The 14,140-nt window shown below is 31.3% G+C and overlaps 2 protein-coding genes across 2 annotated transcripts in view; one reads left to right on the top strand and one right to left on the bottom strand.

The window, feature by feature from the left end:
• LOC135122889 (uncharacterized protein PF3D7_1120600) overlaps positions 1-14,140 on the bottom strand; it is a 277,829-nt gene that overhangs the window by 98,286 nt on the left and 165,403 nt on the right. The window lies entirely within an intron of this gene.
• On the top strand, positions 2,578-3,452 carry LOC135120313 (uncharacterized). Its single transcript, XM_064044618.1, has 4 exons — positions 2,578-2,699; positions 2,773-2,900; positions 2,961-3,265; positions 3,315-3,452. Exons 1-4 carry the CDS (start codon positions 2,697-2,699, stop codon positions 3,380-3,382), a joined length of 504 nt encoding a protein of 167 aa, XP_063900688.1. The 5' UTR covers positions 2,578-2,696; the 3' UTR covers positions 3,383-3,452.

Below are 14,140 nucleotides of genomic sequence, written 5' to 3'. Positions count from 1 at the left end.
ATGTCTCATAGCTCCGGAATAGAAGTGTTCCAATCGATTTTTTGGATTTTTTCAGTTGCATTGATTAATTTTCAGAGGAAATTATAAATTCGTTTAAGTACGAGAAACGAATCTGTTGGACAGTGTCATTTTCCCGAAGAGTAGATTGTGCAAAATTTCAAAAAATTCAGGAGATTATTCCTGTGTAAGGATTCTTCAAATCGATCTGAAATTCTGGTTTCTAGCTAATCTTCGAATCCACTGTTGTTATCAGTTTCTCGTCTTTCCTTCAATTTGGCCCGGAATCCGTAAAATAGTCTTTTGAGTTGACGGACTCATAGCTCCGGAAAGGAAAGCCTTACCGTGTCAAGCTTTACTCCAATCGGTTCTTTGAAATTTTTCAGTGGTATTGGTTAATTTTCAGAGCTACTCCTGATACGTTGAATAGTGACATTTTCCGGAAAGGTAAACACACAAAAATTAAAAAATCCAGGAGATTTCGAAAATATTTCTTGTATATGGATTTTTGAGATCAGCAGGAAGTTCTGGTTTCCAGCTAATTGGTCACCGTTGAATCCACTTACGGTATCAGTTGCTCGCCTTTTCTTCAATTTGACCCGGAATCATGAATTTTCGAAATCTGAAAAAAATGTTTTTTGATTCCGAATGGAAAGACGTACTGTTTCGAATTTTGACCTAATCCATTCTTTGGAATTTTCAGTTGCACTGGTTAATTTTCAGAGCCAGTTCTCAATTCGTTTAAGCTACACAGATGGATATGATAGAGAGTGTCATTTTCTGCGTATGAATTCTTCAGGTCGACCTGAAATTGTGGTGTCCAGCTAATTTGGCACCACTAAATCCATTCATGTTATCAGTTGCTCGCCTTTTCTTCAGTCTTGACCCGGAATCGCGGATTTTCCAAATCCGAAAAATATTTTTTGAGTCCGGAATGGAAAAATATACCGTTTCGAATTTTGCCCTAATCCGTGCTCTGGATTTTTTAGTTACATTGGTTAATTTTCAGAGCCAATTCTGAATTCGTTTACGCTTGAGAGATGGATATGTTGGACAGCACCATTTTCCGGAAGTGTAGATCACACAAAATTAAAAAAATTCAGGAGACTCCGGAATTCTTTCCTGCATACGATTGACCTAAAATTCCGGTTTCTAGATAAGTTAGCACTGCTGAATCCACTTATGTTATGAGTTGCTGGCCTTTTCTTCTTCTTTTTTGAGTTGGAGGTTTCATAGATCCTGAATGGTCAGGTGTACCGGTTCGGGTTTTATTCCAATCGGTTCTTTGGAATTTTTGAGTTGTCTCGGTTAATTTTCAGAGCAACTTCTGAACTAGTTTAGGTTAGAGAAACGGAAATGTTGGACAACGCCATTTTCTGGAAGACTACATGAAATAAAAATTTAAAAAGTTCGAGAGACTCCGGAGATCTTTCCTGCGTATGCATTCTTCATATCGGCCTAAAATTATGGTTTCTAGCTAATTTGATACTACTGAATCCATTTTTGGTACCAGTTGTTCGAAATTCCTTCCAGTTCACCCAGAATCGCGGATTTTCCGGATCCGAAAAAATGTTTGTTGAGGTCAAAGACTCTAGAGTGGAAAGTCAAAGTTTTGATCTTTGTTGTAATCGGTTATTTGGAATTTTTCAGTCGCAATAGTTAATTTTCAGGGCGCAAATTCCAAAGATCTTTTTTGCCTTTTTTGTGGATTCTGGCTAATATAGCACTGCTGAATCCACCTCTGTTATCAATTGCACACGATTCCTTCAACATCACCCAGAATCTTGGATTTTCCGGATCTGAAAAAATGTTCTTTCAGTTGCGAGACTCATAACTCCATAATGCGACGTTGTACTGTTTGGAGCTTTATCTCAATCGGTTCCTTGGAATTTTTCAGCCGCAATAATTAGTTTCAGAGCCTACTTTGAAGGCTTTCAGGCTCAGAAACCGATATATTGTATGGTCAACCACATAAAAACTCAAATGAATCTTGAGATCTTTGCTATTGTTGTTTCGACTTGAAGTTCTGGTTTTTAAATCCATTTCTGGTTCACTTGCTGGCTATTCCTTTAAGTTCATGCGGAATCACGGATTTTCCGAATACAAAAAAATGTTTTTTTTGAGTCGAGACACTCATATTTCCGGAATGAAAAGAGCTTTGCCTCACTCGTTTCTGTGGGATTTTTCAGAGACAGTGGTTTATTTTGAGAGCGGATTCTGAATTCATTTAACTTCAAAAGCTAGATACATCGGACGGTGTCATTTTCCGGAAGGATAAATTATTCCAAAATTAAAAAAAAAAATAGAAGACTGCGGAGACCTGTTCTGGGTGCGAATTCCCGTTCTGGAGATTTATATTAGTAAATGGACAATTCTATTCGGTACAAGAGTTATAATAAAAGATGTTTTCAAAGCCTCTTGATTTTTTTTTTATTTTTTGCGAGTTTTTGGCCTTACAACTTCGAAGAATAGGCAGTCCACTGAATCATTCAAATTCATGTAAGAAAGGTGAAAACATTCAAATAAATGTTCTTCCCGTCTTTATCCGTTGCTTCGTGACTGGTATTGTCAAAATGACACAAGTCTGATGTTTTTGACAAATTTCTAGCGTCTTATTTCATTTCTTGTTTGTCCATTTGTACAGTTTGTAGTCTGTATGTGACTGTGTGTATTCTTCCTGTGACTAGAGTCGTCAAAAAATGGTAAGAATCTGTTCCAAAACATTCAGACAGTCATAAATCTTAGAAATACAGTATCTTCCTTATTACGTTCTAGTATTCCAGAACAAGACAATTCCTAGAGGAAAGGAGGTTCCAGTTAATTTGGTTCATAAGAGAAGTACGTCCTCAGGAGTTCCTCCAGAATAGGGGCCTCACCAAAGCTCTGACTCGGGAATTTGCTAAGTAAGTTACATATTTAATTTCATTATCAATTTCATATTAAACTACAACAGAACATTTTAGGCGATGCTTGAGAAGAACTTTGTCTAACGAACAACTAGATTCTATTCGGTTGTATTCGAGGAACCACTTCCAAATGCTAGCACCCCTTATCACAGACCAGTCACAGACTTTTCAACTTCCACCCTCACCCCCGACTGAGGACGCTGTCGGTGATGCTGTTTCAACTCCGTTAGATTTCCGAGCAGAAGCTGAGGCTGATGTTTCAATTTCAGCCCCATTGGCACCCTCATTCCAGTCCCCATCATCCACAACCTCCCAACCTAAGAAGCGCCGAGTCCGTCGCCGTCAGATTGATCTCCTAAAGGGTACGCATAGCGTGATATTACAAAATTGATATTCAACACTTTCTTGTAGAGCAAGCCGATGGATTTATGGATCCTTATAAAAGACCCAAGATCGAAAATTGCCGCAAAATTGGTTGATATGTTTTAAAATAACCTAGTAAGATCGAAATTTTGCATATTTTTATCTGGCAAAATTTGCAAATATGTCGTCCACACTTATAATAAACTGTCTTGCTATTTCTGCTTTATCTTATAACTAAAATATTCTTTTCTTCATTCATTTATTCTTCTTCGCTTTCTTAACCTTAGATTTTTAAGCCTTTGTAGCAATTCAACATGGATTTATAGGAGAAACAATAGAAAGTTTATAAAAAATCATGATAAAAAAATCAACATTTTATTTTAATAATTAATAGAAACCTGAGATTATAACATTCAATATTTTCTAAGTTAAATTATGAAGCGAGAATTAATTTAAGTGGAAAAGCTGAATCATAATAACCATAAAGGGAAATTACATAGAAGATTTTAAGCAAAATAGCAGAGTTAACATTTTATGGTAAATTTAAATTAGGTGCGGGTCTGTTGGACCCAACATATGCATCCAACAGTTAAACAAAAGGTAGATGTAATTTGGCCAGAATTAGCAGTTAATTCTGAAACCTAAATTGGTTACTTTGTGTTTGGTGGTATTGACAATTTTCTTACAAAAGGAAGAATAGCGTTGGTAGTTCATAAAAATAAATAATGTGTATTTGAAGGACATTTCGAAGAATAGAAACCTCCCGAAAGTTAGATATTTATTACTCATCTGATAACAGTTCTGCAGTTACAAAATATTTTAGAATCTACATTCAAAGAACTGCCACGCTGCTGCTGCACAAGCGATTCCATAGTAGGTACACCTTCGGGTACTTCGGAATCTGTTATACGTTGATAAAATGAGTTTCTTTCCTTTTTTCACTCCTCATTCCAGTCTGAAAAGTCTTGTATACTATGAAATTTTATTTTAAATTTTATCGAAAATGTTAGTGTCAACAGTATATCAAATGATTATCAAAAGTTACTATTCATCCATTATTTTGTTGTAGAAATCTGAGCCGTCATTGTCATCATTTTTTAATTTTTAGTCTGAATCAAATTCCTCGAATGAAATAATAAATGGATGGTTGTTTTTTCGAAAAATTTTGATCACATTCAATACTGTCGTCACCTAGACATTTTGTGCAGTTGCACCAATGGTGTGGTGCATTGTGCATGACCACCACACAAAATATATAGAAGAATACAGAAGTTTCGTGTTGGGCATGGGCATTGCGGTTACTAATCTTTCTGGTTTTTTACTAAGATTTATTTCCTTTAAAGTTAATGATGGATATTATAACTAAAAATACACACTTTCTGGTCCAAATCTTCAGGTAGACGACATGCAAGTTTGAATTGGGCGTTTTTTGTTGCTGAGATGAGTAACATAGAATATTAGGCTTTATTAACAAAAAAATAAATAGATATCTGGCGGCACAATAGTAGGTTGGTAAGCGAAGACAGATAAGCCGCTTTGTAGTCTAGTGGTCAGGGCACTCGCCCGGCAAGCGGGAAACGTGTGATTCGATTCTCACCGGGGCAGCAACATTTTTGTTCGCTTACCTACAGACATTTAATCTTTTTCTTTTGTTATAATGTGTAGTCCCAACTGCAGATTATTATTTTTTTTAAAGATACCCATCCGTTCGTAAGTAAACATGCCTTCTATAAGGAATTCACGTTCGGTAGAAAAAAAAACAAACTAGATTTGGTAACTTTTTTTTTTTAAGCTGTGTAACTGCGGACATAATTGTTCTAGTGTATAATGTATAATTGGAATGTCAGAAAGTAGTTATCAAAAATGTGACATGTAAGTAAGTAAATATCAAATATCGAAAATGTGATGGTTTTGTGGTGATCCGCTGAATCTATTTTTGAATCCAGGAGAAAATTGTATCCCTCTAAAAGCCCAAAGAGCAACCCGCATGTAAAATTGTGAATCTTTTCCCGTCACTAGTTATTTTACTAGGACAAGCTTTGATGTCATCATCATGGATCCACAATTTTACCATGGATTCGTTTTGGTATATCCATGTCTCATCCAAGAAAATGAAAAGTAAATCTTCACCACAATCACGCAATTGGAGATAGGTACCGCCTTAGAAATTTGATTCTGGCAGCTATAACGTGTTTAAAATGTGAAAAACTTCGCCTTCGGAAACCTAAATTTATACGTGTATTACGTACAATTATTTTCAAAGCCGAGTGTTTTACCTCTTACAAAACAATAACGATTATATAAAACTTAATAACCAATTGTAGAACGGAACCAACAAAGCATGTAGGTATATAAATCTGCGCAGTCGTCTTTCTGATCCTGATTATAATATTAACGGCACAAGCGCCGCTGTATCTGTATTATTTTAAAATTCGAAAAACACTCGACAACACTAGCGAACTTTACGGGAATATTTCTGCCACCAGTTTAACTGTTTCCGTTTTACCCAATTTTTTGAAAACCACGAAATATTTCTTGTTTCTTTTCCTTTAAAATGAGCTTTCTCGTGACCACTTTTGTGGAAATTGTTTCCACGCTGTATTTAAGGATTTTCTTCAAACGAAGCGTGTTGAAATTAGAAAAACTTCGTTTTTTTTCCAGACAATTCAGATTTGACATTTGAATTACAAAATTAGACAGTTGATACCAATCTTTAATTTCTAGTGATCTTAAGATTGCAACTTAACCACAGAAAACTTTCTGTTAGCTACTTCTACCGAACGTGAATGCTTATTATAAATATATTTTTATAGTTTTTAGAATTTTTTATTGTTCTTTTTTATATCTACGCAACTTGTTAGAACATTCACTAATAAATTATTTACTAAAGAAAGATCGATAAAGAAATTGTCGAAAGTTACTATCCCACGTAAAAGTAGTGTCCGTACCCACTACGACGGGTATTAAACTGCTCCGCTGCCTCACTGCTTAGATTAAAATGGGCAAAGATCAAAATTTCCTGATTTGGTTACAGATAATCTTCAATTCGAAACGAGAACTTTTTGAGATAATATTTTACACCAAAGAGTAGAGTGATTTTTTAATAATAATGAATCTTTATTTAATAAATTTATTACGGATAGATTTTACATGGAAAGTAGTATTTTTTATAACAGATCAACTTGATCCAGTAAGCAATCGAAAAAACTGAGGAATATTGATAATTTGAAAACAACACAGGACGAAACTTTGGAATAAAATGTATAAAAATTAACATAAAGTTTATGTCTGTTCAAATACTGAAACATGTTCTTGGTTATGTCATTGTTTTTTTATGCTGTTTTTTAATGTTCATGTTTTTATTCATTGACTTCATATTAATAATTTATTACATAACTTCGAGTCATACGCGATCCAAATCGAGGTACCAAAAAAGACAATTTTCCAAGTAAAATATAGATATCGATTACACCGTCGACAAGCTTATGAAGAAAACGTAATGAAAACCTTAGCCTTCGAGATTCTAAGCTTTGTATGGAGAAAATTTTCAAAAAGATCATTTGAGGGAAAACCTCTTTTCGGATAAAAGCCTTCAAGTATAGAAATTTCAAAAATCTTCTTTGAACTTTCTCTAGTTGCAGGAGAGTTTCTTATCAAATATAATTCCCAAGTCTTTCACGAAAGAGAGGCGGTTCAGACTGGTGTCGCCAATTTTATAATCAGACAAGTTGTTACAGAGCTTCAATGAAAATGTCACGGCATTACATTTCGAAATGTTCAAGTACAGTCTATTTTGGATACACCTTGTCTCAATTCTGGCTAAACCTCATATGTTAATATTTTTCTAAAAATTTTTAAATCGTGAACATATAAAAGACATTCTGAATTCAGGTCCTTACCTATGTCATTAACAAACATAATGAAAAAGAAAGGCCCAAGAATGGATCCCTGTGATACTCCAGAAGTGACTTGAATTTCAAAAGATTGAAAAACGCTTAAAGATACTTATAATTACATTCTCATGCAAAAGTAAACAAAAAGACGACAGTAGCTCAAAGAACAATTCCATATCTGCTGCAGTGACTTTTGGGGCCGTAGGAATATATACCATAATGAAATTAGTAGTCGTTGAACCCACAAAAACTCTAACAACTAAAATATCAATTAATGGTAAAGCATTAAATTTGAAATTATCAAGATTATATCGGCATGAGATCAAATTTGAATTAACTGCGAGTAACACACCACCTCCACCTTGACTTTCTACCAAACACAGCTTACTATCATTTCTCTAGATAATGTACCTTTCATTAGAAATTTCAGAATTCGAAACAGAATAATTTAGGAATGTCTCAGAGAATTCTACAACGTCATAAGCGCAGCTGGATAGCGAATTGTAAGTTCAAGTAACTTTGTGTTGATACCTCTAACATTTTGATAGTACAGAAGAGGACGATGGAAGTATTTTTTGGAATTAATACCATTATTACTAGGAAAAAAGTGGTAAAGCAAATTGATATGCAGCTTGCAGTAGAAAGAGAACTGTCTGAGGTGTAATTATTTAATTGCCAAGTCCAATTTTTTTCAATAACTCTACTAAGGACTGTATCACTAATTTTCTGCAAATACTCGTAGTCCTGATGAAACATTCGACGTATTTTGAACTAATAAAAGGTATACATATTTCCATTTTAATAAAGACATCATTATTTAAATAAATTGTACACTATCAAATATTTACTACGACAAGGGCCCTTAAAATGCGTTACTTTTGTCCGTATGAGAATTTTTAAGCGATTCTTTCATGTTTAACAAAAAAAAAAAGAGGAAAAACCAGAAAGCAATGGGACTCTTTTACGATATTTCTCTGCTACATTTTTTTGGTTGGTTGAACTGTTCTCAGGGCCTTAGATTTTTACATAATACATATAAATTAATATCAGTTTATGATAGAAAAAAGAAAAAATTGTTATACCCCCACTAGCGAGTCCTCTTATCGAAAAATTAGATAGAAATGGACTGAAAGAGACTTTCTATACCCGAGTTAATCGAGTATTCGTTAATGAAATGTCTCATTCTTGAAAAATTCATTTGAAAATGTGTTAGCACCGTCTATTATTGATGGTTCTTCCTGTTTGTTTTGAGCAATTCAAATTACTTTACACCATCCTTATTAAAAGAGCCGCTATTTTGTTTCGAGATTTCCCTCAACAGAGAGTCTCTTCCTATTAAACTCAGGGCTGTTTATTCACTGCTGACAACCGAGTGTATTTTATACAAGACATTTGATTTGTTTGCCATCGTCGTAAAACGTAGAAAGCTATTTGTTTAAGATTATGTAAAAATAAATGGAGTTTATGTAAAGCACGTGCTAAAGCGGTTATAAATAATTTATACGACGTGAAATAAAATCTGCGCTTCTAGCTCGATAGCATCAACATTTGACCAACTAATGATGAAAAGTGTGTAATATTCCCTTAATATGGCCCATCAGGGCCCACTACATTTCAATACCTATACGAGACTATCACGCTTGATTTCCCTAGCGGCAAAATTGAGACACCTTAAAACTTCTCTAAGAACTTCGAATACAGAACTTGCGCAAGGCCGAAGTTTGCAACATTATAAAGCCATTTATCGCCACAGGTTAGAATTAAAGCGTTCCACACATTCATCCCGGGCCGGCTTTACTCATTTACTTAAGTAACGTAACGTGTAGTTATGTAAATGCCTGATAATTCAGTCGTTTTTCTCGCAAAGCCCTGCTGACCTATATATACCAAAAAGCATCCCATTATTTCGCGAGCCCTTTATTCGTGTAATACCCCGTAATAACACAGTAGGCTAGGCTTTGGCAGTCCATACAAAAGCTACGCCGAACGTTATTCGCTGTATAAACGAAAAAGCTCCAAGCCATACAGCTTTCTTTATGCCCCATCCACCTCGTTTATACATACTTTGAGAGGAATAAAATTAATTGAGTGTGGAAATGCCGCAAAAACGCGGGTATTGTTTTTTAATTGTACGATTTTGGGTTAATGGTGAAGAATGTTGGGTTTTATTGTGCGCTGCACAGTTTTTGTGGTTTTTGTTTCCGAACTTGCGACGAACGTAAAAACGAGAAATTTTGTTACAAGAGAGGCTTTTTAAGTGCGGGTCGTTGAGTAATTTCTTACAATAATTGCACAAAAAAGACACAAAAAATGTTTTATTGTTGGAGAGACTTTCTTTTTACAATTTTTTCTTCCCGAGCGTAAGCTAAGGAAGTATTGTAATCGAATTCCCTACTCTTGTGATTTCTCGACCGTCCATGACCCATACGTACGAAGAAATAGGTCTCCCGTTTTGCGTCTGTCTGTCTGTTTGCCGTCTGCCTGGATTTTTATTAGACATATAATGTTTGAAACTACTGGACTGATTGTTGTTAAATTTTATGTGTATATGAAGACTACCATGTAGATGATAAAACGACAACCAACAATTGGCTGATCATCCGTACCAACAACTTGATGACGTCATGTCCAAAATTTACAGTAGTAAATTTGTTTCTATTTTTATAAATTAAGATACTCCTGCACTTGTGTATGAATGCTTGTTGAGTTTTCACTATAAACGTCCAGATTTTTGGAAAACTCGATAAATGTATAATTTTGCAATTTTACTTTGAAACCGACAGTAAATCGTTAATCAAAATTGATTCGTTTATTCCCTCCCAAAAAATTGATGACATCATCTCAAAATTTTGCCGAATAAATCCTTTTTGAAATATGCAAAATATTACGACTCTAAACTTGGTGGTTGCACTCATAGTTTTTAGAATGACGTATACAGGGTGACTCCAAAAAATTAATGAATAAGGCAGTTCAAAACAAGAACGATCTATTCGATTTCAAATTGCAAAAATGTTGATAATGTCATCACAAAATTTTGTAATGGAAAATCATAAAAAAATAAAATCCGCAAATCTGGAATTATTTATCTTCGACCAATTTTCTGATATCATAATTTTTGGTTTTCCGTTTTTGTTCGAATTTACAATATCACAAAGCTCTTTTCGTGTAATAAGTAAAAGTATTAAATCTTTAATATATTAATAGTAGGTTAGTGTTGACATAGAGAATTTTCAAATACTTTATCATTCTTAGAAACACACGCAACTACAATACTTAAAATTTTCAATCCTTCGATTTTTCATTTCTTTTGTTTCTTCAGTTTTTCGATTGCAATTTTAAAACTTTTAGAATTTACAATTTTTCAATTTGAGTTTCTCGAGTTTTCAACTTCTAATTTTCAAATTTTCGATTTCCAATCTTTCGCTTCGGCTTTTTATTTTCTCTGTATTTCCACTTATTCCATTTTTCAGTGATTCGATTTTATTATATTTTGTTTTTCCAGTTTTAAATTTTGTTTATCTTTTCGTTTCTTCAATTTTTCGATTCTTTGGTTTTTATTTACTTTATTTTTTTAATTTTCCGATTTTATCAGGTTTTGTTTCTTCAAATTTAATTTTTTCAATTTTTCAATTTCCCGACTTCCAGATTTTACAATTTTTCGTTTCTTCAGTTATTCGATTTGAAATTTTTCAATTTTGCAATTTTCTGATATTATAACTTTGCATTTTTCGCTTCTCCAGTTTTTCAATTCTTCATTTTTTAATTTTTCAATTCCTTGTTTTCTCAATTTTTGGAGTTCTTGGTTTTTATTTTTCATTTTCCCGTTTTTTTGAATTTCTTTTCTAAATTTTATCTTACAGTTTTTCGTTTTTCCATTTATTTTATTTTTTCAATGTTTGTTTCATTTTTAAATTTTTCGTTTATTCAGTTCTCCAAATTTTCAGTTTTTGATTTTTCAATACCTATTTTCCAATTTTTTAATTTTTCAATATTGCAATTTTTGAATTTTTTAATGATGCGATGCTTCAATCTGGTTAATTTTCAATATATCGATCCCACAATATTTCGTTTTTCCGACTTTGCACTTTTTCGATTTTTAATCTTTCGATTTTTTAATTTTTAGTTTCTTCAAGGTTTCAAGTTCTTGATTTCCAAAGTTTAGATTTTTCGGAGTTTTTTTTTAATACTTTTTGGTTTTTGATTTTTCAATTTTACATTTTTGCAATTTTTCCATTTTTTTGATTCGAAAAGTTAAAAAATTGAAAAAGTGAAAACCAAACAACTAAAAAAAATTTTAATCGAGACAGTGAAAAAATGAAAAATCGAAACAATAAACATCGAAAAATTTAAGAATTGAAAAAAAAAATTATGAATCGAAAAATTGGTAAGAAGAAAAATCGAATCGAATCGAAAAATTGAAAAACCCAAAAATTGGAAAATCGGAAAATTATGGAATTGTGAAAATTGTAAAGTCAACAAACCGTAACATTAAATCATTGAAAAACTGAATCATTAAAAGTCGAAAAATTGAACAATTATTGTATAGATGAAAAAATTTTAAAATCAAATGACTGAAAAATAGAAAAATAACTAATATTACATATTTAAAATGAAAACTAGAAAAATTGCAAATTGAAAATTAAAAAAAAAAAAATTGAGAAAACGAAAAATTGCAAATCAAAAAATTGAAAAATCCAAAAATTGAAAAATTTCGCATTGGAATTTATCTCAGTTTTTCGTTTGTTCAGATCTTTTATTTTTTTCAACGTTTCTTTCGTTTGTATATTTTTACGTTTATTCAGCTCTTCAAATTTTCAATCTTTGATTTGTTAATTCCCCGATTTTCCAATTTTTAAATTTTTCAATATTGCAATTTTTGGATTTCTCAATGATCCGATTTTCCGACATCTTTAATTTTCAAATTATCGATTCCACAATGTTTCGTGTTTTCGATTTTGCACTTTCTCGATTTTTAAGTTTCTCAATTTTTCAATTTTTCGTTCATCAATGTATTAAAGTTCTTCATTTCCAGTTTTTAGATTTTTCAAAGTTTTATTTTATACTTTTTCCTTTTTCGATTTTTGTTTTTGCAACGTTACAATTTTGCAATTTTTCCATTTTTTTGATTTGAAAAGTTAAAAAATCGAAAATGTGTAAAATCGAAAAACTAAAAAATAAAAAAATGAAAACTCGAGACACAGAAAAAAAATCGAGAAACTTAAAAATTGAAAAGAAATTAATGTACCTATCGAAAAATTGAAAATAGAAAAAACGAATCTAATCGAAAAATTGGAAAACCTAAAAGTCGGAAAATAAAAGAATTATAAAACTTTCAAAATGTAAAGTCGTAAACCTATAACATTAAAATATTGAAAAACAGAATATGTAATTAAAAATCGAAAACTTTAACTATCGTATAGACGAAAAAGTTTTAAAATCCAATATAATTGAAAAACAGAAAAATTACAAAATCGTAAAATTGAAAAATATTGAAAGTTATCATTATTATTAGTTATTACATATTTAAAATGAAAATTAGAAAAATTTCAAATCGAATATTAAAAAAAAAACAAAATCGAGACACTGAAAAATTTTAAACTGAAAAATTGAAAAATTGAAAACCGAAAATATGCAAATAGAAAAATTGAAAAAATCACATTGAAAACCGAAAAACTGAAAACATGAGGAAAAGAAAAAACGAAAATTTTAAAATGTAAACTAGAAGAGTTGCACGTCGTAGGTTTGACGACACAAAAAATAATGAAAAATTGAAAAATTGCAAATCTAAAAATTGAAGAAATGAAAAACTAAAAAAATTGAAATTGGAAAAATAAAAAATTATAAAATCGGAACAATGAAAAATTAAAAAATTATGAAAATAGAGAAAACAAAAAGCAAACGAAAAATTGCAAATCGAAAATTTGAACAATTGAAAAACTGGAGAATTGAAAAAAAAAATCCATAAATTGAAAAGTCGAATAAATGAAAAAGTTTTAAAATCCAATAACTGAAACATGAAAAAATTCTAAAATAAGTGAAAAATTTTAAAAATTATTATTATGTACGTATTTAAAATGAAAATTAGAAAAACTGGAAATCAAAAGTTGAAAACTCAAAAAATTGAAAAATTAAAAATTGAAAAATTTCACATTGAAAAAGGAAAAATTATAATAAAAACGAAAAATTGAAATAATAAAGAAAATAAAAAACCCAGGCGAAAAATTGCAAATCGAAAAATTAAGACATGAAACACCGAAAAATTGAAAAATTAAAAATGGGAAACTCTTGAAACTGCGAAAAATTGCAAAATCTAAAAATTGAAACATCAAAAGTTGGAAAATCAAAAAACTGAAAACATTGAAAATGAAAACTCGAAGTGTTGCATCTCATAAAATTGAAGAAACAAAAAAATTAAAAATGAGAAATTTTAAATCAATAAATTGGTAACACAAAAAATTGATAAAATTTAAATTGAGAAAACAACATATTATACAATCGAAACATTGAAAAATCGAATAAGTGAAAACCTACAAAACAGAAAAATTAAAAACTAAAAATTGAAAACTCGAGAAACTCAATTTGAAAAATTGCAAATCAAAAAATTGAAGGAACAAAAAAAAAGAAAAATTGATGAATTAAAAAATTTAAGTCATTGTGTTTTTACTTTATAAAAGTTATCAGAAAACAAAAATCGCAAAAATGTCGATAATTTTCAAAGAAGCGGGATTTATTGGAAATATTATTATATTTCAGGGTCGAGGAAAGTTCTGTCGAAATAATAATCGATCAATTTTTTTTCTAATATATGTAGTTAATTGCGTTTCTAGAAATGATAAAACATTTCAAAATTCTAAATATCAAGACTAACCTACAATTAGTATAAAAAGATTTAATACTTTTATTTACTATAGGAAAAGAGCTTTTAACTGTCATTTAAATATCCAAAGTTCGAGAACATCAAAACCAGATATTGAAAAGTAC

Source organism: Zophobas morio, unplaced genomic scaffold (assembly GCF_036711695.1).
Source record: "Zophobas morio isolate AGI-343-1 ecotype UQ-CSIRO unplaced genomic scaffold, CSIRO_AGI_Zmor_V1 ptg000005l, whole genome shotgun sequence".
NCBI lineage: Eukaryota > Metazoa > Arthropoda > Insecta > Coleoptera > Tenebrionidae > Zophobas > Zophobas morio.
This window is presented reverse-complemented; position numbering and strand designations above follow the sequence as displayed.

Bases quoted from the DNA above. Each gene is read 5' to 3' on its own strand.
- LOC135120313 (XM_064044618.1), top strand. The intron at 2,901-2,960 runs GTAAGTTACATA...AGAACATTTTAG, and splicing joins CTGACTCGGGAATTTGCTAA to GCGATGCTTGAGAAGAACTT. The intron at 3,266-3,314 runs GTACGCATAGCG...ACTTTCTTGTAG, and splicing joins TCAGATTGATCTCCTAAAGG to AGCAAGCCGATGGATTTATG.